General features: G+C 42.9%; 1 protein-coding gene across 1 annotated transcript in view; it reads right to left on the bottom strand.

Moving 5' to 3' along the window:
- The window catches only part of SLC24A3 (solute carrier family 24 member 3), a 1,490,020-nt gene that overhangs the window by 705,050 nt on the left and 761,079 nt on the right, over window positions 1-23,891 (bottom strand). The window contains exon 3 of the mRNA XM_078648964.1: window positions 16,466-16,542. Within this exon, the coding sequence (XP_078505090.1) occupies window positions 16,466-16,542 (77 nt within the window). The remainder of the gene's footprint in view (window positions 1-16,465; window positions 16,543-23,891) is intronic.

Genomic DNA, 23,891 nt, shown 5'->3' with positions numbered 1-23,891 from the left:
CAGCCAATCAAAGCACGTATTAGGCAGCATCGCAGCAGAATCAGGAATGCTGTTCCCAATGCCCCACTTGTCAACCACTACCTAGAGAAGTTTCCACATTGACCAGTCCTGAGGAGACCCGACATCCATTATGGGTCGAAATGTCGTCGACAGCTAAAAAGAGACAGACTGTGCACAATAGTTGCTTATACTCTCCAACTATTATATATTGATTGTTTATACGTTGCTAGGTTGCCTCTTTCCAATGAAACCAAATGTAAGCTAGAAACCTCCTGTTTTCTATACACTATCACTTCCCACTTTAGTAGTATAGGTTTGTTCTTTTATATATTCACTTGGGACACACCATCACTTTGTGATTATTTGTATGTATGTAATATTGCAGATGCTTTGTAAACATTTTTTACGTATATTTACATAAACTATGCGAATTGATGATCAGATTCACCAAGTGTATATGCAGCTTCTTTCTTTGACATCCCACATAACACCCACATTGCCATTGTGCTTTACACTTATCAGAAAAAATATATATTTATCCACAGGAGCCGTTGTTGTTTTCTCAAAATATTACATTTAGCAACAATATTACTAATGGTAAACTGTGTGTGGCAGTAAATAGAGAGTGGGTCACATGAAAAACATTTAGAGTTTCCCTAGGCCCAAATTCTAATTCAGAAAGGATTGTACATAAAATGTACACTTTTCCCAAGTCTTTATTCAAAGAGTTTTGTGAGGTATTCCCCGGAGAAATGGCATTTGTTCAAGGTTATGTGCACCATCTTTGCTTGAAAGAGGGTGCAATACCGGTTACATGCAAAGTAAGAAGCGTACCTTCCAGTCTACAGGATGTTGTGAATAAAGAGTAAAATCACTTGAGTGTGGAGGGAATCATTGAAACTGGTGAAGGATGCGAATGGTTGGCACCCTTTGTTTGTGGCGACCCAGGGGAGTGGTAAGATTAGGTTAAATATTGACCCTGGTCAGCTGAAAAAGGATGTGGTTGAAATTCCCTATGCCTAATATTACTAAGCTGGTGAGCACGTTGGACGGTGCAACCACTTTAGACCTCAGCTTACCATCAGGTTCATTTGAGTTATGATTAAAAAATACCGACATCTTTCAGTATGCCTTTTGGTTGTGTTAGGCGTAGCAAGATGGCATTTCAGCAATGCTTTACCGCATCAGTATTTCAAAGACTAATTATTGACTTGTTGGGAAATTTGTCTGGTGTCCAGTTTTCCAAACTGATCTTTTAATTTTTAGTGATATACTAGAAAAACATGTAAAAAAGGTCAAAGAAGAATTGGAAATGTTTAAAAGAAGAGGCATGACACTCAAAGCAATGAAATGCAAATTTGTAGCTCTGACTGGTGTATGGAGTCAATTCAAGTTTCAAAGCTTTATTCGACAGCATTGTCATAAAAGCATTTTCACCCTAATCTAAACATGAATAAATACTATACTAAGTTACAATCAGTTTAAAATACACATTAAATACAGATTGCTGGCGAATTCATGCTTTAAAAAGAAGATTTTACAGCTAAAAATACAGAGTCACTATACCTAGTACACATGATAATAAAACAAGCTAAAAACATAATACTATTCATCGATCACATTTCATTGAAGTTAAAGTGCGGGTGCGAATAATCCATGCCCAACCCAAGTATTTAGCTAGAGCAATTGCAAGACAAGGGGAGCAATTTGATCTTAAGATCTTCTTATCCCCAGATTCTTGCACACTGGTTTTAACCATCTATTTCTTGGTGCGGCATAAAGGGGGCATACAAACAAAAAATGTGGAATGTCCTCAGAATAGACCTTGCAATGGCAACACGTATTAACATTACTGGGTGACCATTTTAAAGTGAAAGCATTTAGCGGTAGGCAACCAACTCTGAACTGAAAATACAGCTTTCTGTCCAAGGGTTTTGTGATCAAATCCCAGTATTGTTCGCACGTTGGGGCTATTTTGGACTCCAGATACTGAAATGTCAACATAGACGGCTGATTGGAAGTCAAAACAGATTGGTGTATCATGTCCCAGTACATTTTCTTCAACAACACCTTAGATGGAAAGGCTGTAGGGTCAGTGATAGTCCATAAGTGGTCTAAATGCAGTTTTTGTAATAAGTTCCTGATTTCATTGAGCCAAGTTATTTTGTGGATTCGGTCTGAACTGATAATGTCCATGAGTGCGGATGCATAGTGGCCCAGTTCAGGTGTTGTCTTTATGCGCCTCCAAAATAGCAGTGGGCGCAGCCGAGCCAAATCCTCAATCTTTTTCCTCCCTAAGTCATATAAAAGTGGGATCGATGGAGTGCTCTGCGGGACTCCAACCAATCGGCGTAAGAATTTATTCTCTGCAGTTGACAGCACACTCACATTGGCGAAACCCCACAGCTCTGCTCCATAAAGACATGCACCCAGCACTTTCATACTATAAATCTCTAGGACAGGATGAATAGGTTTAGTTAATGAAGATTTGTGTTTCAGTGCTATGGCCCCAGAAAGCTGGTGGAACTTTAAGACCACCGAATCAATGTGAGATTTCCAATTCATATTGCCCTGTAAGGAAATACCAAGGTACGTAAAGGCATCTACCTCTTCTAACGCTGCCCCATTAAAGTTTATTGTGCCCTTGAATTGTTATGCAGGATTCATGTTCATAATCTTGGTCTTTGTGGTGTTTAGTTCCAAGCCCCGAATCCGACAGAAATCCCCAAATGCATTAATTGTCTTTTCTAAGCCACTAGGGGTTCGCGAGACCAGAAGTGTGTCATCAGCAAACATTAGTACTGGGACCCGCACCCCGTCAAGTATTGGGGCATCAGTTGGTGATTTCTTTAAATAGTCCACTACGCTGTTGATGTAAAGGGAGAATAAGGTGGTAGCCAGGACACATCCCTGTCTCACCCCACGCTCTACGGGGAAAGAGTCAGTGACCTCGCCCTGGGTCCCCCACCTAATCCTGGCGTAGTTGTTTTCGTGCATACGGACTAGTAATGTCAATAATTCGGGGCTAATTCCAAGCTCACTAAGGACAGTCCATAGTTTTTGACGAGGCACTAAGTCAAATGCTGACTTTAGGTCAACAAAAACGGCATACAATGGGCCATTTGCCAGGGTCACATTTTTCCAGTAGAGAGTTAAAAAATGGAATACCTGGTCGATAGAGCTAGTTAGGGGGCGGAAACCAGCTTGGTACGGGGAAAGAACATCCTTATCATCTATCCAGGCTTGTATTTTATTTTGTATCATTCTACCCATCAGTTTTTGTGCAGAGTCAATAAGGCTGATGGGTCTATAATTACTTGGTAAAGCCTTATCCCCTTTTTTAAAAACTGGAATGATCTCCGCTCCCTTTCACGAGGCAGGTATCAAGGCTCCTTGTGCGATGGAATTCGCAAGCCAAACAAAACATTGGCACCAGTTAGCCCGGTCACATAGAAATACATCGGCCGGTATTCCATCAATTCCTGGGGCCCTCCCTCTTGTCACCCCGTCCAGTGCTACATTTACATCCCCCAGTGTAAACACTTCATCTTTATAAAATACCATAGGGGGGGAAGGGTGAAGCCCGAGGGGCAAACTACAAGCGTATTGTGGCTTGAAAAAATCAATCCAGGATTCCTTTGCCACGTGGTTTTTTGGGCATTCCGCTATTCCACCCCTATCCCATTTTATGATTGCCCAAAACTCTTTTTGCTGTTTGGCTGCGCAGGCCTTTTTTAAATCCAGCCATTGATTTTCATCCCACAGCCTTTTAGCCCTAGCTTGTGCTTTTCTATAATCATCCCTGGCCTTCAGCACACCTTCTCTACTTTTGCTCCTCAGCACTAAGCTGAGTTCCTGGCGTGCTCTTCTACAGGATTGATCATACCATCCTTTCTTTGTTGGGGGATGTGCACCCTTTTTTTGATTAACTTGTTTTAAAAAGAACCCCTGTATTTTTTTTAAAAACTTGGGGTGTGACTCTTCAATTAGTTTGTTAAAATTGGGCTCATTACAACGATCCTGCAAGCTACTAATCTCACTCGCCACAGCCGCCTTTAAATCTTGCATTTTCTCTGGCTTATCTAACAATATTGCCCATTTAACATGGCGTTGATTATTGGTGGAGATAATGTCCAGGGGCGTAACGCCCATTCCTAAACTTGGCACTATTGCTCCTTGGTTTAATTGGAAGAGCAAACACAATGGGTTGTGGTCACTCTCCAATCTAGATGTAACCCTCATGTCTACTAGCTTGTGCCAGTCTCTGACATCTACAAGGATGTAATCTATCCGACTACTTGCCCTTGTATTGTCAAAGGTATGGGCCCCCCGTTGGTCGGACGGGGTACGTCCATTTGCTGCCCTCAGGCCCCGGGGCAAACACATACTCTTTAACTGTACTGCCACCTCGGTCCATTTCTTTATCGCGGGCAAATCTAATTGAGGGACTCCCCATTTAGTATCCTCCTCTTGGGACATTTCACTATCCACCTGGCCCAATGGTTCGAATGTGGTATTCATGTCTCCCCCCACCAAAATTGTAATATGCGGTGAGAGGTGTTCCAGATCATTGTCTAATGCAGCTACCACCTTTGAAGCTTTACCCCCTGCTACTCCCCTGGCGTATATATTGTAGAGGGCCATCTCGTGGCCATCAGCCCAGGTGATCACAACTGGCAATATATAACAGTTATTAACCGATCTTGCTCTAATAGTGCATTCCAATGATTGGCGTACCCATATAATTAACCCCCCTGAGGGCCGCCCTTTGGGATTCTTTTTTGCAGGGACAAAGAAATTTAGGAACCCCTGCCGATAGGCCGGGATAACTGCCCAGGTTTCCTGGAACATGATTACATCATGAAGCTCAATAAATTCGCACCATTCTGGGGACACTAATTTATTAGAAATTCCAGCCAGATTCCATGATAAAAGTTTAAGACCTTCCTTAACTGGACTAACCCTCACTTGCGATGGCAATACATTTTGGATGTAGGGGGGTTGGGCCAGATTTGGTAAGGAGCTGGCTGCCCTGGAATTGTCAGTGTAACAGGGGGTAAGAGCCGAATGCCCTGTAATGCCAGGCTGAAACCTATTCCGAGAATATATGCTCCCGTTATGAGGATTGGTGACAACAAACGAACTATATTCAGTTACTCTCTTCTCAGCAATGTCAATCTCACCAGTTGGCGTACCGACTATTCTATCTTGGGCAGCACTCTCCGGCCCATTCAGTCAGTCACACTCATTGAGGTCAGATAGGGCAGAGTATCTGTTTTCCAAAGACATACCCCAATTACTTTTTGTACCCAAGGACTTTCCCTTCCTTACCACAGTGTTCCATTTTGTTCTCAATACTGTGGGATTTAGAGTATTACCTTTCCTGGCATAGAAAAAGTCTAGTGTTAGAGGAACTATCTCAGTGGATCTGCGCTGGGGAGGATATATGTTTGCCAAAATGTTTGGCAACACTTCTGGGTCTGAGAAGTGTAACACCACACAGTCCCCTCTAAATTTTTTATTACCACCCCCGATCCATTCTACTCTTCTTGCCTTAACTACCTCTTGTGCCAGCTGGTCCATGCCCCCCGGAGAGAAGGCCATATTCCGTGATAGCCAATGCAATGATTTATTAATTAGGGAGGATGGATTCTCTACTTGCCCTGGTTCCAAGTGAGGGACATTAGCCAGAATCAATACTAGGGGAGAAGCCGCTACAATTAGTTCTACTGGTCCCTTCTCTGTGTTGCAGTCTATAGGCCTGTCCCTTTGCCCCAGCCATTCATAGGCCCCATTGTTTGCACCCAGTCCCCCGGAGACCCCCCCTCCCGAATCATTGCTCAACGCAGAAATGAGGGGTGTATTATCCAAAGGTTCTGGCCTGGGGGCAGTCTGGGTTTTTTTTGTCTCAACTCTGCGCGTCTCTTGTTTGGGGATATTTGCCACTTCCTTCAATGTTTTTTGCAGGAGTCCCCCTAACCTATTCACCTCTTCAGTTAGATGGTCAATTTTGGTTAGAAGAGGTTTAGTTATGATCTTGATTTTAGTGTCTAGGGCGTTTACTAATTTCTTAAATTGATCTTCGTCCAGTAATAACTTCCCCCCAGAAGTACCCCTCTCATCTTCTCCAACCCTTTTGGGTGGAGAGGTATCTGGGCGTTTTTTACTTGAACGGAGCCCACCCCGTTTCGGGAGACTCTTTCCCCCCCCCCCCCCTTAGCAGCTCTTGGAGCTGGTACCGGTACTGGGGGCTCATCTTCTAACAATACTATTTCTTCATCGGGTATGCTCTCAGCATCTGACTCAGCTAGAGCTACTATTAGCTGGGTTAATGAATTACTCTCGTGGTTGGTCTGCTGGAAAACCTCATTGCTAGTATCAAGATCAGGTATGTCAGAAGGCACATTTTCAATTGATGGCAATGGAGGGGAAAGGCTCAAGCCCAAGGAGGATCTTCTATCATTATTTATTTTCGCAACAACGTGGACTAGGTAATTATCAAGAGTATTAACAGCTTGGGGTGTTTTTGATTTCGACATGTTAGGTGATTATAACACTATTTTCCCCCCAAATGACACCGTACAATGAAACAGGTAGGTGCCGTGTTACTAATAAGGTTGCCCAGGAATAATTACCAATAATCGCAGCAGAGGATGTAATCAAAGGTAAGAACTCACGAATGATGATTTGGGCAGCGTACCTGGCCCAGTCCAGTCTCAGCCAGTCCCGGACTGTCACAGACTGTCCCACCCTTGTCCCGGGCTTATCCCGGGCGCTCCGGGGTAGGTAGGTAGGTAGTTGCAACGAGCACACCAAGCGCTCGGCGCGCCTCCCTCTTATGGGGCGCTCTGAGTACGGCGTCATGTTGGTCGCTCCACACCCGCCGGGGCTGATGGGAAATGGAGTCCCTGCGGCGGTGTGGTCTTACCCGACTTCGTTGGCCGTCCCCTCACGGCGGCAATGCAAACACAAGTGGCGGCGGTAGTACAGTGAAGAGCCGTTCCCCACACGGCAGCGTTTCAATGGCAGGTAGGTAGGTAGTTGCAACGAGCACACCAAGCGCTCGGTGCGCCTCCCTCTTATGGGGCGCTCTGAGTACGGCGTCACGTTGGTCGCTCCACACCCGCCGGGGCTGATGGGAAATGGAGTCCCTGCGGCGGTGTGGTCTTACGCGACTTCGTTGGCCGTTCCCCTCACGGCGGCAATGCAAACACAAGTGGCGGCGGTAGTACAGTGAAGAGCCGTTCCCCACACGGCAGCGTTTCAATGGCAGGTAGGTAGGTAGTTGCAACGAGTGTATGGAGTCATTAAGTAGTAGCGGATGTAGTTTGGGCGAAAGAAGAATTAGTGAAGGCCATATTCAATTTGCCTAATCCTTACAAAAGAGGAAGTACAACCTTTCTTAGGTGTGACTGAATGTCATTCAAGGTTTGTTCCTAATTTTGCCAGTAGATCGATTGCCATTCACAGACTGTTGAGGACAGGAGTAGCATGTTCATGGGATGAAGAATGTTAAGATGAATTTTTGGATATATTGCTTTCTATTGCTCAGAGTTTTAGGGGTTTTGGCCCAGGTTCACCCTGTCTTGTAGTCACGGATGCTAGTGATAAGGGACTTGGAAAAGTTTTGAAGCAGAAACAGGATGGATTTGATACTACTCATGTTTTTACCTTTGCGGCATTGAGAGGAGCACACAGTAGGTATTCTACTGTAAAAAGGAAGCTTTGGCTGTGTATTGGGTGATAAAAAAGTAAAAAATGTTTGTGGTGTGCTAGGTTTGAAGTTCAGTTGGATCACAAGCCTCTTCACAAAGTTATTGCTAAAAAGGGGCTGGAACGTGTTTTACTCGTGCCAGTGCAAGTGGATTGTGGGGTTTCAAGATCACCATTTTGAAGTTACATACATGCAAGCTATTCAGTATGATACGGTTAGGTGGAAAAGTTAAAAGGATGAACTGCTCAAACAAGTAGATTAATTTAGGTTTACCCTACATTCTAACAAAGGTGTCACTGCTTTTGAGATGTTCAGGGAGAGAAGACCATGTGGAATGATTTGCTCCCTTGGGTTTGGGGTCAGACAAGCGATTCTGTAGAGTTTGAAAATCTACAGAGTTTGTATAGGGTGAAGGAACTAAAGCAACAGGTGCAATTGAAAGTTTATAATGATATACGCAAGTCAGTTAAAATAGTAAAGGTAGAAGTGGGAGTTCCTAGAAACACTTTTAGTCCTATTCTTTTAAGTATAGCAATTCACTCAGAGTGGTCAAAGTTGTCCGAGGAGGTTAGGTTAGAGGACAAATGCATCTGGAATCTTAGTTCAATAGTGGCCGATAAGAAACAATTATATTGTAATGAGTGTTTCTATCTTGAGTCCATTATGTTTTTTACATTTTTTATGTTAATTTTCTTGTTTTGTATCCTCTGTCTAAATGTTGTGGTCCACATGTTTGCTTGCACTTCCTTTCCCACTTGTTTGTGTATTGGATGTCTCATTTCATTTTATTCTTCATTTTTATTGGTGGGGGAAGAATGGGTGGTCTCATGATGCAGCTTGTGTTCACTCCTTGCTGTGGATTCCTTACTTTCTTTCCCATGGGATTCTGACAAGGAATGTTGCAGTTTGAATTGGGAAATAGATGGCCAGTAGTTGGGGAGCAGGAAGACCATGACTAGGTGGCAAGAGTTTATCTACAAGAAATTAACTGGAACATCTTGCTGGACTACCTTATTTCCTGTCGCATCTTTCTCAACAATAAAACTTCACAGCACAACACTTTGCTGTCTCCACAAGACATAGCAGACATGAAGACCATGGGACCAAGGTTGGTCTCTGCAGCATTAGTCATGGGTAGCACAGAAAAAATGGTGTGCTGAGTCAGCTGAGTAAGCCACAATAAAAGAGTCTCTATTCTGGAGGTATTATCATGACAATACATAAACTCAGACAGTAATATGTAGCATTCTGAACTTTAAGCATGGAATTATTCAGCAGCATTAAATTAAGTAAATACAGACATGGTGAGCATGCCGTGAAAAAAAATATACATTGCTTTGTGGAAGAAATCATTTTCTTGCCTGGATGTGGGGTCTATTACATTATATGAAATCAATATCTCAAATAAAATGACCTTTCCTCTATCATCACTTTTATTTGGCCCTGCTGGATTTAGATTTGCACAGCAGGCAGAAATGATTTAGCACATTCATAAAGTCAAGACACTGGGGCAATGTGGCCCCGCACAGAATCCATAAGGTCAGAACCACAACAGGCTGGAATCACTGTTGAGAATGAAGTTACCTTTATTGTCGCTTTATTAGTCTGAGCCACTGTGTCTCTCCCATTCTTAGTCTTTGGATATACTGCCAGTTAATGGAAGGACTACCGAGGTGAGCGAATAAAAAATGCTTCTCAAATGTATTTAATTCAGTTATACATGACTGGTAGATAAATATTTCGGGGAATGTGTATGTGATGTCTTTCCACTCACTTGAGCATTTGTGCATCTTGATCAGCTCTCCGATTTGAATTGCAGGCTACCAGTTTAGTAGCTTTGACCAATGGCAGCTGTGACCTAATAAGGGAACAGGAAAGTGTGCAACCATCTAAGCTAAGACCTAAAAATGGAACTTGAAAGTGTGCACACCTTTGTGATGGAAGGGATCATTACTGTGACACATGTTCTGTGCAACTTGAAAAGTTTCGATTAAAAACTAGATGGTTCTGCCACCAGGTAGCATAAACCACAGTTATGGAACAAGGAGACACAGGATGTAGTAAGCATATATAATTTCTAATGATGTACAGGTAAGGAAACAACTTGAAAAACGACATATTTAGGACAGAGCAAGGAAGACATGTCCAAGGTCGCAGCAGCAGCAAAATGTTACTTTTTATTACAACATAGCTTGCCGCATTTGAAACCCTTAGCGTTTCCCATTGTATAAGTGACAACAAACGACATTGGGTAGTGAGCCGAAAGGGGGCATTGGAGGCTGTAATGCTCTCAGAATCCACCAAGAACAACAATTGGCAATGTCAATACGTCTGGTTTTAAATGTACTTCACCTGCTCACTCATAGGCAACCCACTCACCCTACATTCACACACGCAAAGTATTTTTACCTCTAGTGTACTGGAAAGGGAGTGAAAAGCATGAAAGAGCCTGTGTCTACCTAATGCAATGGAACATGTGTACAATCAAGAGTGCATGATGTGAGGAACAGAACATCTAAGAATATATGTAAGCTTGAGTCCAAGAACTGAGAGATTTAGGACAGATGCCCATGCACCATGAAAAGTGTTTTAAACAGGATCAGTTTATTCATATACTTTATACTTTATTCGATAAAAACAAACTTTATCATAAAAGTACACAATTCATTGCTAAAAGAGATATTAAAACTTTTAAAAAAGCGAAATCTTTTCAAAAACAGCACAAAATTTTAAAAATAGATTAAATAAAGTCCTAAAGCAGGGAGCAGAGGACAGAGGATCAGACATATTCTGGTGGGTATATACTGTACACAATTTCCTGCCCCATGCTCATTTTACAAGTATTGAACGTATCTGCCAGGCCTTTCCCAAGAATTTGGCAACTCCGCAAAAAACCATCGTAGATGTTGTATCTGTTGTCAATATGCGGAGTGCCGTCACATGGTGCCTGACTCCCAGCTCTCTACATACTGGCTTTAACCACCTTCTCCTGGGTCCACTATATGCTCTACAGGCAAATAGGAAATGGGCTAAGGACTCATTAGGGTTTGAACAACCAGGGCAACTAAAATGATTAGACATAGATGATTTCCAATGCTTGGTAAAAGTGTTCAGGGGAAGTGTTCCATGTCTAAACTTTAGAAACAAAGTTCTGTCTCTAGGTACTTTAATGACATCGAGAAAGGATTCAAACTTCCTCACCGGCTTATGCTCTAAAAAACGGTCAGTTAACACTCCCCAGTTTGATTTCTCGAGCTCCCTGGCTTGAACCCATTCCCAGTATATTTTTTTAATTGTATCTTTCGGGGGTGGTGACTGGGACAACCATGTTTCACTTAGCCCCAGGTTGGTAGTCAGGTCCCTTAGATTGTCCAGCCACGGAATTCTTGACAACTTGTTCAGGGTGATAAGTTTGTCCAAGACTGCAGCGTAGTGTGCCAGTTCCGGTGACCTTCTCAAACGTACCCAATATAGAAGAGGTCGAAGGGTGACAATATCTTTAATTGCACGGCGGCCCATATCTTGCAGCAGTGGTTTCAAGGGGGTAGAGACTGGGAGACCCACCAAGTCTCTAAAGAACTTATTTTCAGTTTTAGTTAACTCTGTGATCTTATCAAAGCCCCAAAGTTCTGACCCATATGTTGTTGCTGCCAATGCTTTCCCTTCATAGATGGCAAGGACAGGTGCAATGGGCCTGCTTACCGAGGCTCGGTGTTCTCTGGAAATGGCTCCCGTGGTCCTTTTCAAATTCAAATGCAGTTTTGCTAAATGAGAGTCCCACTTCATTCTCCGGTTCACCCTTACTCCCAGATAATCAAATGCATAAACCTCCTCCAGTGAACATCCACCAAGCACAACATTAATCTTCCTTGGTCTCTTTGCTTGGGACAACACCATTAATTTAGTTTTTGTAGTGTTAATTGTTAACCCACGTTCCTCACAGAAGGCATCAAACTTGGTCAAAAGTTTTTGGAGACCAGAGGGTGTTTTTGACATGAGGAGGGTGCCGTCCGCAAAAAGGAGGGTCGGTATTTTTTCACCTGCCAGGGTGGGAGCATCCACAGGGTCCTCCCTCAAATGGCCTGCCACCCCATTTATAAAGAGGGAGAACAAGGTGGGAGCCATCACGCAACCCTGGCGGACCCCCCTATTCACTGGTATTTTGTCAGTTAGTTGGCCCTCACTCCCCCATCAGATCCTTGCATATGTGCCATCGTGCAGTCTTTTAACAAGCTCAAGGAGGTAGCGCGGGAAACCCATGTCCTGGAGTACCTGCCATAATTTAATACGAGGGACAAGGTCGAAGGCGGTTTTTAGGTCTATAAATGCCAGATATAATGACCCTTTACCGACAGAAACAGTCTTCCAATAGGTTGCAATAAATCGGAAGACTTGGTCTATCGTGCCGACCTTGGGTAGTGAGCCGAAAGGGGGCATTGGAGGCTGTAATGCTCTCAGAATCCACCAAGAACAACAATTGGCAATGTCAATACGTCTGGTTTTAAATGTACTTCACCTGCTCACTCATAGGCAACCCACTCACCCTACATTCACACACGCAAAGTATTTTTACCTCTAGTGTACTGGAAAGGTAGTGAAAAGCATGAAAGAGCCTGTGTCTACCTAATGCAATGGAACATGTGTACAATCAAGAGTGCATGATGTGAGGAACAGAACATCTAAGAATATATGTAAGCTTGAGTCCAAGAACTGAGAGATTTAGGACAGATGCCCATGCACCATGAAAAGTGTTTTAAACAGGATCAGTTTATTCACTGATAACCTGTGGAGGAAGTGCAACAAGGATTTAAGAGAAGCTGAGACAAACTGAGTAACAGACAGGGCATTTGAAGGCAACAGATAAGATATTTAGGGCCAGATGTACGACCAGTGTAAATTGCGACTCACAATTTGTGCTCGATTGCGAGTTGCAATTTACAATGTACAACAGTGTAAGAGACACTGATTGCGATTCCCAATGGGGGTCGCAAAATACGAGCCTCATGGATATTAATGAGGCACTCGCAATTTGTGACCCCGTTGGGAATGGATGGCCCTCCCAGGGATGGCTCTGCAGACCTCCATGTCCTGGACTGCTTTTCAATAAAGCATTTTTTTTTTAAAAAGCATCCTGTTTTCCATAAAGGAAAACGGGATGCTTTTAAAAACAAAAAATTAAACGTTTTCGTTTCATTTTTTATGGGCAGGTAGTGGTCATTGGGACCACTGCATCACCTTAAAAAATATTTTCCCCTGCATTTGCGAAGGGGAAGGCGTCCCCTGGGGACGCCTTCCCATTTGGAACTGCATTATCACCCTCTTGAAGAGGGCACTAAATGTGCAAAAAATTTATACATGGCTTGTGAGTCACTATTAGGAAGGGAACGCCTCTTCCTAATAGGACATTGCAAAACCCTATTTTGCGAGTCACAAATTATTTTCAAGTCTCAAAATAGTGTTAGTACATGGCCCAGAAGAAAAGTGCATGCACAAATGTGTTGCAAACCCGTTTGCGCAAGAAATTTTCCGTCGTACATCTGGCCCTTAATTAAGTCAAGCAAGAATACTTTCCCATAATTCAAACAAGATGAGCTAACTGCCTGAATTTCCAATCTTCTCCCTTCACGTCAGATGCTAGGAGTCATTTTCCTTAATATCATTTAAAGGGGGTAATATGTATAAGTGATCTTGTTAACAAGAAGGCAGAAGGTAATATCAGCTGTTAGAAAAGAGGATCTCTAATTGGCACAGGTAGGTACCTTTGTCCAAATAGCGACCCTTGCTTCTAGTCTGGGTTAGGGGGATATACACATTAGATAAAATCTGCTCACCCCCTTGGTAGCTTGGCACAAGCAGACAGGCTTATCCGAAAGGAAATGTGCAAAGTATTTGTAGCAACACACACAGTAACACAGTGAAAACACCACAAAAGGACACCACACCACTTTAGAAAAATAAAATATCTTTATCTAAACTAACCTAGACCAAAATGACAAAAATCCAACATACACACTTAAAAATATGACTTTAAAAAGGTTAAAAAACTTGTACCATAGAAAACTACGGATGCGTGCTACGGATGCGTGACTTTTAACCAAAGTACCTGTAGATGTGTCAAAGTGCCCAAGCCAACCATCCGCATCGTGAGAAAACAAAGAGGTGCAAAACTCCTGAGACCTTGGGGAGGCGATGCGACAGGCCCGCTGCCCGCAGAGGAAGAGTTGCGTCGAATCTGGTCTGTACGGGGAGTGATGTGTCTATTCTTCGTGGCAGTTCCTGTCCTCGGTTGATGCGTCTGAAGGACTTGCCGCACAGGTACAATGCGTGGAAATCCAGGATGTGTTCGTAATCGATGCAGCAGCGCTGAGCGGCGCTGCGTTGGTCCTCTTCAGCCACGATCCCTCGATGTGTCGATTCTTGCAGCGGCGTCAGGCACTGCGGCGGTTTCCACAGTGGTGAGGCGATGCGCGGACTTTCTTCTTGCAACGTGGAGATGCGTTGGGAAAACAGCCTCAAGAAGAGCAATGCGTCGATTTCTGACGTTCTTTGAGTTTCTTCTTGCTTCCAGTTCCCAAACAGCAGTAACAACCTCCAGAGACCCAAAACTGGCACAGGTACCTCTTGGCAGGTCAGAACTCACAGCAGCAGAGTTCAGAGGAGCTTGGGGTGAAGTCTGTGTCCCTGAGACTTCAGAACAGGAGGCCAGCACACTTCAGGCCCTTGGAGATCTCCTTCAAGCAGGGGACACAGCACACACCAAAGTCCTTCTCCTTTCCTTGGCAGAAACAGCAACTGCAGGCCAACCCCAGACACACAGCAAGGGCAGTACTTCTCCTTAGTTTCTCCTCAGTCAATCCCACCATCAGTCTAGGACGAGCAAGTCAGCATCCTCTCACCTGAATTTCATAATACTAAATAGGGTAAATTGTGACAAAATATCTTAGTATAATACAAACAAGCTCCCAAATACTGGGATGCACACCTGGCTTAACTGAGTATTCCGCAGAGTGAGCAATGCAATAAGGATTAAGAGTAATGCTAACCATCATTAGTGGCATAAACCATGCATCAGAATTATACTCCAATTTAAAACAGAGAAAATTGAATCTGTCCTACAAACTGATGAGTTAGCAACCTGGCCCACAAGATACTTTGCAGAAATCCCCTGCTCCTCTATCAGAAGTATATTTTTCCAGACTGAGTAAGGCCCCTTGTGGACCCATATCCAACTGTAGCACTGTGGGAAATTCAATCATCCATGTATCTGTGTTGCTGTATGATGAGAGAGATTTACAAAACCGTTTTTGTCCATAAAATTAAGCTTACTGCTAAAAATGGCTCTATTTTACAGCGGCTACATATCTACAAAAGGATACCTAGCTGGCATAAATGCCTTTAGTGCTGTGTAAGTGTATACGAGGGGTGCATACAATTACTGAAAAGTAAACCATATGCAAGGCGTGAGTGAACCAAGGCATGGATTAGCTTGAGAGTTGTTGATTACTTACAAGCATAGGGGTGTGAGCATTCCAAACGATTTTCCCTCCTTGGAACTTGTTGAAGCTTTGCTCCAGCAAAGAGTTGAAGTAAATACAGTTTCAGGATGGGGAGGTGAACAACCTATATTTTGTAGCCTTGCATGGCAAGGGGCTTCACCACATGGAGGTGCTTTGTGTATAATTTGGTGCTGGGGAAATAGCAATGTAAACACTTGTCAGATGACCTTGCCAGTAGTATGCCTTAAAATGGCAAGTGGTGTAGCAATAAATAGCAATAAAAGAAAAATCTGCACCCATTTGTTGGAGTCCTGCTACGGGTGCAGTTTTACCACATTTTTTGTTCCAAAACCCCTTGAGACGAAATGTTTTCAAGTGCATCTGCAAAATGAAAGAAGTCTGTAAATAGCTGATCAGTGATGAAACAAACACTCTTCTCTCTTGTACAGACAAGTTCCTTAGCACTTTCACAAGAAAGAGCAAAAATTGTTGAGGTTATCTAGAGTTTGGCCAGCACATTTGCCTGCTATATTTTGAGTCAGGCAAGCAATCACATTTCCACGTGTGAAGGTCCTGCTGGCTCAATGGCAAAAAAAATCAGAGTAACAGCCCCAAGTCACTCGCTATTGATAAGTACATCAGACAATCCACCCTATTTAGAGCAGATATTCAGATGTACTTTTTTTCTATTCTGGACTACAAAGAAAAAATTGGTGGTCCTGAACAGAAAAAAACCATAAACTTCCAGGGTGTCAAGGTCATTATTTGTTTGTTTTTTAACAACAAACTCCAACTTTGGGAGTTTATTTTAGAAAAAACAAAAAAAATGTGATGTGCGCTGCTTGAAAATTAACAGCTACATAATTAATTTATAGTCCCTCCAGTAACTCCCGTTATGAAAAGCTTTGTGGTAACTCTATCATGGTTGGTAATGTGTATAGGAAAATATATGCCTCACTTTGTCAACTGAGATAAAGGATTAACCCAATATGAGGCATCTACATTTTGAATATCTCAATAAGAGACATTTGCATGTTTTTGTAAGATCAACCATTTAGGTTTTTTCTCGTAACAATCATCATGCTGGTGGAATCAGAATATTAAGCATGTAGTAACTTCAGAGTGTTTCAAATTTTTAACTTTGAGTTAAGGAATTGATAACTGCAGATATTTAATTTAAAACTACAAACATTCTATGTGTTCTGAATCTTGGATTCTATAAAATAAATATGACAAAATGTGTGGTGTTACTTACACAGAAGACGTGAAGGACGATTGCTCCATGCCTTCTATCTTCATTTGAGAATATGTCACTGGGAAATTCATGTAGAGCTAGAAGACAAATAAGGAAATATTGATTTAACACATTGGAAAATATTGATCTATCATCGTATTATTCTTCCAGATTAGAAATAATAAAAGCATACATTGGTTAAAGATAGCAGCTTGTAAATATCAGTAATGAGCTGGGGTGTTATTGACTGGTGCTAAACCAGATTTTCTTATATTTCCTTTGCGTCAGTCTTCTTACAAACGATGCTTCTGCCTGCGTCTCATTTGCTGATTTTGCCTGTTTTATGCCTCATAAGGACACTAAAGCCACTCTCGATAATACAAGAGCAATGTAATGCCACAGTGAAGAAGCATGGATAGTCCTTGACATTCCAGTGATCTTTGGTCAAGTATCCATCGGAGGTAGAAGAGCAGTACCCTGTGGTTCTAGTCTTTAGAGCATCACACAAACCAGCTGAAACTGGTTTCTTCATTCTTTCTAGAGTCCTTCACTTGAGGAGTTCTATTTACCAACTTTCACCCTCTGGTCATTTTTATGCAGCATCTATCAAATTAGGTGACTCTTCGTATCTTAAGTGAAAGCAAGACTGTTATAGTCCATACAAACCAGATAGCATAATATAATGTAACAGAACAGAACGGCACAATGACATTGCTTACATTTGAAGTGCTGTTTGCAATGATCAGAATACAGCAAAGTCACCCTAACCCAGGCTTAAGAGAACAATTGATCCAGCAATGCTGACCTCTATTTTCACATTTCAAACAGAGAGGTGGGTATTAGAAAAAAAGGGTGAGCAGCCTGAAAAACAAGATCTATAAGTGTGACAATGGAATTAGAACCTTGGGTGCAGTGTCAGGCAATGGCTAATGGATTCCTGTTAGAAAGAAAAAGATTAATTTGAAACAAAACCTGGCAGTAAAAATGAAAAATAACAGTGCTATTGAAATGTTTACAGCAAAGTAAAAATTAATTTAAAAAAATGTGAAGTTCAGATAAAGTTGGCAAGCACTTGTAAGCTCAGTGACAAGCTGAAGGGTACAATTAACACTTGAAGCCTCAAAATAGTTTCTGTTCAGTGTGCCCCTGAGGTGAAAACTACAGATACACAGCTAAGAAATTTTTTATTTGCTTCAATGTGTTCGTGTGGAACCAAAAGCCAAGACTTGGAGAGTTAATACCTAAAATAAGAATTACATGTATTTTGCTGTACATATAATCTAAACAGCCAAGATACTTAAAGATAGAACAATAGATAGATTTTAGGTTCTAGAAATCTCTACCCCTTGCCCCCATAGACCGAGTGGCACTGGCCAAAATGATTACGGTCCCACGCATGCTTTATCACTTTGCTAACATTCCAGTTATACCACCACGGCCATTCTTTAAGGAGTTAGACTCCCTGCTTGCTGAACTGATATGGGGTGGGGGACGCCACAGGGTGGCCCTGACTACTCTATACATCCCCACGATGGAAGGGGGTTGGGAGCACCCTCCTTTGAGGCATACTTCCTCGCAGCTCAGCTGCAATGGCTGTCATATTGGACGGCGGAGCGACACACCGGGGAGACTGTAACCACGGAAGGCCGCACGCCACTGCCAGTTATTCGCCGGATGTTACTCCCGGGCACAAGGCCCATACGTACGCTGCCTCTGCAGCTGTCCAAAGCTCATACTTGTATGCTGCGCATCCATCGCATGTCCCGAGACAGGCCCCCATACTCACCTTTGCTCCCGCTGGTAGGTTTCCCCAGGGACGATCTGTACTACACTGCCAGCGCCCTCCAAGTCTGGACTGACCTGGCAATCACGGAGATGGTAGCCCTATTTGAGAATGGCCAAATTAAAACGTACGCCCACTTATTGGAACAGTACGGGCTTCCTCCTGGACAATTCTTACTTCACAGGCAGCTGATGGACAGTAGCCGTAGGTATTGGGACAGCGGGGAACCGCCAGCACACCCAGTGATTCACAAGATTTTATATATGGGGATAGGGCACCACCTAGTTACGTGACTTTACAAAGCTATAAGGACACTCATTCTCCCCTCCCTGCAACCGCTACGTCAGAAGTGGGAAGCGGAAATAGGAAGGGCACTGCATGATAAAGAGTGGGAAATGGCCCTCGAGTTTCCTAAAAAAGTATCCAGGAATGCTCGCTTCCGCAATATAGAATTTACCATCCTCCATCGGGCCTACCTTACACCCCACCGGCTTCACAAGTTCTATCCAGACACAGATTTTACCTGCCCCCGTTGTCAACTGCCGAGCGCAGACTTCAAACACATGTTCTGGGATTGCCCTACACTTCAGGAATACTGGGACCAGGTCCACCAGACGTTCAGAACCACAACTAACATCACAACCTTCTTCACCTGGGAGGCGTGCGCCCTTGGAGTACTCCTTAGACGGAAGACTCACAAAACACAGTATCGCTTCCTATCCCTTGCCATCCTCTTAGCGAAAAGGGGAATAGCCATGTACTGGCGAGCCCTGGCAGGCCCCCCGGTGGCGGCCTAGATAGGAGCTTTGAAAAAATGGGGGAGGGCGGAGGAAGAGGTTTTGCGAGATGAAGAAGCAAAAGGTACCCGCAAACATCCCATCTCTCTCGAGTGGGCACAATTACTACATACCTTCACACACGAAATCACCCCCGAGACCGAACCGGCAAGCCCCCAACCCCAGACCTCGCATGCATCCCCTATAGGGCCCGCCCCGGACACTTCAGGGGCGCAGGAATGCGCCTAGGTCCACATCAGCGTATATGATGTACTGGCGTGCCCCCCTTACAAGCGAACCTGCTCACTCAGACCTGCTCCACGCCCGGACCCCCTCCCTGCGTACCAGATTATAGGTTACGGGATAACCACATCACACGGAAACAACGCCATCCCCCACACTGCAGATTACATTCTGCTGACCTATGAAGGCCCCCTGCCAATCCCATCCAATCCGTGCCCAAACAGTTATTGGTTTACAGTTACGCACCAAAAGTTATTATGTCACCGTTAATTTATTGGGGACATGAACACACTCAAGCACAGACACATTGCACACAGCAGCAGGTATACATAAATAGTGGGGTCACACAAGTCCAATGACAGCAAGCGCACCCACAACTGCAATTGCAAAAAGCATGAACAGCGCAACAAAGGGGCTACCCACCCCCCGCATGTTACGCCCCACCGCAAGGGACTATACTAGTTGAATGATGATGACATGATGAATTGTTCACCTGCGCCGAATGCATGCCTTACAATAACTGTAATAAGATGTATAACAAAAGTGCAATGAGTTATGAACTTTCTTGTGAAAAACCTCAATAAACAAATATAAACAAACAAAAAATAGATAGATTTTATACCAAATTGGGTCCAAAATCACTTACAAAGTATTTTCCTTTGACAAATGCAAAAAATAATGGATGCAACACTTGACAGAGAGGGGTCAATCACTTCCAATGAAGTCTTGACAGTGCCCAAAAAGGGGCAATCCATCCCTCCCCCTCTTATGTGACAACAAGAAATTGTTACATCATTAAAATATATATGTGCATGCTGCAGAAATTATAGGAAAGACAGCACATCACCACAGTTTTCGCAGGTGGGTGAGAGGGTGGAGAAAGCAAGGATATGCTACGAAAACAAAGATTTCAGAAAACGAAGAAAAAATTTAAAAAAATAATAAAACTAAGTATACATTTTTCTAAACCTACATTGGCAATTATTACTCACTGGAACACATTACAACGTCAAGAACCAAGGAAATATCACATAAAGTCAACACTTAAATTATGAATCTAGGGCCTTGCCTCTGCCACCATTTTGGCCTGTCCTTAGTAGCTGAATAAGTGAAGCAGTGGTATTTTACCAGCTTAGACAGTGCTAAATGGTTGTTTATTACTGAAACCATACAGCAATGTGTTGCTTTGGACTGGAAATGTAGCAGTGTTTGCTGATGTATCTAAAGTAGGTCATGAGCACAACATGAAGCAACATAGTGACATAACACAAAGCACAATGAAAAACACAACAACTAAATAACAGGCATCACAGGATAAGAACAGAGTTACCTTGACCATACCTGTCTTGGCCTGATGCACCCTTGCCAACTTTCCCCTTCAATACTTAGAGAAATTGTTGTATTTCGGATTCGTTTTACCTAGTCATTATTGATTCACCAATCCTGCAATAGGAGCCCAGATTCTCTGCCCCAGCTCTTTTTTCCTTTGTCCTCTTAACTTTTATACTGAGGATTCTATATTATAAATAGTCAGCATCCTTGACCGACAGCTAGAGAAGATTGGTGGGTCACTACTTATCCATTGTGAGGTAATACATAAGCGGAAAATGGTCATTGCAATAAACTCAAACCCTTTCTCTGACCTCGCCCTCTTATTTGACTCTGTATTATTTACTAATCCCAAGATTAGAAGAGTTGGCGTGATTGATACAGAGACCCCTAAAACTGTAGTTAAAAAACTTCAACATTCTGTAAAATGATATCCATTTTAGGGTAAGAGTAAAACATGTGTATAGTATTTGCTGCCTTCATTTCCCTCCCCTCATTCCCCCACCCCCCATTTAGCTATCTTTACTGGGGTGTAATAAAGGTCAAAGACAGACATAAAATATTGGCTCCTGAGTCTTCCAGTTATCAGTATCTGATTTGATAGTTCCAATGAATCCTCAACATTAATTACTACCCCCACCCAAGCCTACTCTCACATTTTACATTCTGAACATCAATATCGTCTGGGTAAGCTTCGAGCAAATTTTGCTAGAGTTTCCCAATACGAGACTTCCTCCATACTATTTCCACCAAAGGTATCTTTTCTAAATTTAAAGCCAATCTGTGCTTATTTCCCCCAGAAAAATCAGAATCTACAAATACTTAAAGAAATCTCCCTTGCCCAACCCAAACTATTCCTGCAGATTCGTAAGCAATACAAGTGGGCCTTCCCTATGAAAATCAACCAGAGAGTGAATTCCATTGCTCCCCATCTGAAAGTGACTTGATTCTGAAAAATTGGTGGCAGGGTGCTTGAAGCAGAGAGTGGGGTATATACATTCAAGTTTGGGATCTTCAATTTCCGCCGTATCTGTCTCCACACCTTATAAGCAGCTTTCAGTATTTTACATTTGGTCTTGTAAAAAAAGCTGGGTTCCAATATCCTGACCAAACAACCCTTAGGTTCACTCCCCAACCCTAGTTCATATATAGTCGGTCTAGCTTCCAACGGGATTTCAGCCTTATCCCCCGCTTGTAAAAAAGATGCTCAGTAATAGAAGAAAACTGGGTATGGCCCATCTGCCCCAGTGTCTTGGGTGAGTCCTCCATTTAGCCACTCTTCTTGGTCTGCGATACCTCCAAAGAAATCTAAAACATATCTTCTCTATCCTAGCTAGAGAAGACGAGAACAATTCAAGAGTTATGGTACTGAAGAGATAAAACAAATTAGGGAGGACCAGCATTTTGATTACATTGCATCGCCCATATAAGGAGAGGTGCAGGTGGTCTAGCCTCTCCAATTTTTTATTAATATTTTCTATTATTGGGGCGATATTTAAATCAGGAATTTTATCTACCACAGCTGTAATTTTGATCCTCAAATAAATTGCTTCTGGAACAACTGGGAGTCCTACAGGGCACATATTCCCTGAGCAAAGGAGCTGAGTTTCATCCATATTTGGTTTATACCCTGAGAGGATGCCGAACTGTTCAGCTAAAGCCTTCACCTCTGGAAGTGCAGAGGCGACATCAATGGTAAGTACCGCAATGTCGTCCACATATACCAGTGCTCTATAATCTACATCATTGACCCTGACTGCCTCAATGTTCACATTCAGCTCTAGTTTTTTGAGTAAAGGGTCAATATATAGAGCGCAGAGCAAAGGAGAGCATGGGCAACCCAGCCTGCTACCTCTGCTGATATTGAACATATTTGACTCTTGCCCTGAAATAAGAATCGCAGCCTCTGGAGATAAGTACAGTGCCTTGAAAGCCTGAATAAATTCCCCACATATTCCCTTCCATCATAGGACAGACCACAGAAATCACCAGGAGACCCTGTCAAACGCTTTCTCTGCGTCCAACAGGGCTACCCACAGCATGGATCCCGGAGCCTGGGCCCAGTCAAGAAGGGCAAAATCTTGTGTTGACGCACTAAAACCAGAGGATGGATGATCTTTCCTAACCTGGTTGCAAGTATTTTCGAATAAATCTTACTGTCGCAGTTTATAAGTGATAGAGGTGTATATGAAGCGGAAATTAGTTGTGGCTTGCCATTTTTTATAAATACAACTATAGCTGTCTTCTGCCATGGATTGCGGATTTAGCCCTTTTTGGCCGTTGTAATAAATGTGTTATATCTTGCTGCAATGGTTGGCGGAATGCTCTGTAGAACTCCAGGGGAATGGTGTCCTGGCCCACAGATTTACCCATAGCTAGAGAAGTTATGGCAGCTTCCAATTCTTTCCATGTTATCGGGCCTGCAAGGACTTCATTTTGATCCTATGTGACACCTGTTGTTTCTAGATCTTTAAAAGAATCTTCTGGGGATTCTGCCCCAGGCGTCTTCACTCCCTCAGTTTATAGTTGTTTATAGTAGTTTTCACAATTTCTGCCGGGGAATCTTGAATCTGCTCAAAATGGTCTTTAATTTTACTAATTTGATTGGCCACTTCCGGCTGTTGCAGACGTTTTGCCAGAACCCTCCCTGTGTTTTCATATAGCTCGGCCCTATACTGCATATATTTGGCTGCCACCTCTGCACCAAAATGCTGATGGATTTTAGATTTAGTGATCGCAATTAGCTGTTGACATTCCTTTATATTTTGACTCCCCATTCTTCTCATAAGTTAACGCTAGGCTGTCCTTAACTGCTAGACTCATTTCCTAATTTTCTCCTGTAGTAATTTCTGTTGGGATATAGAAAAGCTCAAGGTCTTGCCTCTGATGCCTGTTTAAAAGCTTCCCAGATAGTAACTTCAGAGGCTGTATTTCTACTAATATCGAAGAATTCCTCAATCCACTTAGCCATGTGCTTACAGTATGATTGATCAAATAGAAGCGTCCTTTCAAAGCTCCAAGGCCTCTGCACTCTTGAAATTCTACTCAGTGGTATTTCAGTCACTAAAGGATTGTGGTCTGAGATGATCCTCAGAAAGGTCTCAGTTTTAACTATTTCGGTCAGTTGATTAGAGATAAAAAGAAATAGTCAAGCCTGACTAGTTTATTATGAGGGGCCGGAATCGAATGATCTATGCTTACACCAGGTGTCAGCCAGCCCATGTTCCCTCACCAATCCTTGAAGGGGGTTAAAATCTCTGACTTTCTTTCCTTGATATGGCAGGTCAGCGTTCAAATTAAAATTGCTGTCTAAGTG

Source organism: Lissotriton helveticus, chromosome 6 (assembly GCF_964261635.1).
Source record: "Lissotriton helveticus chromosome 6, aLisHel1.1, whole genome shotgun sequence".
In the NCBI taxonomy this organism is placed as follows: Eukaryota; Metazoa; Chordata; class Amphibia; order Caudata; family Salamandridae; genus Lissotriton; species Lissotriton helveticus.
The sequence above is the reverse complement of the archived record's forward strand: the minus strand, read 5'-3'. Positions and strand labels throughout refer to the sequence as shown.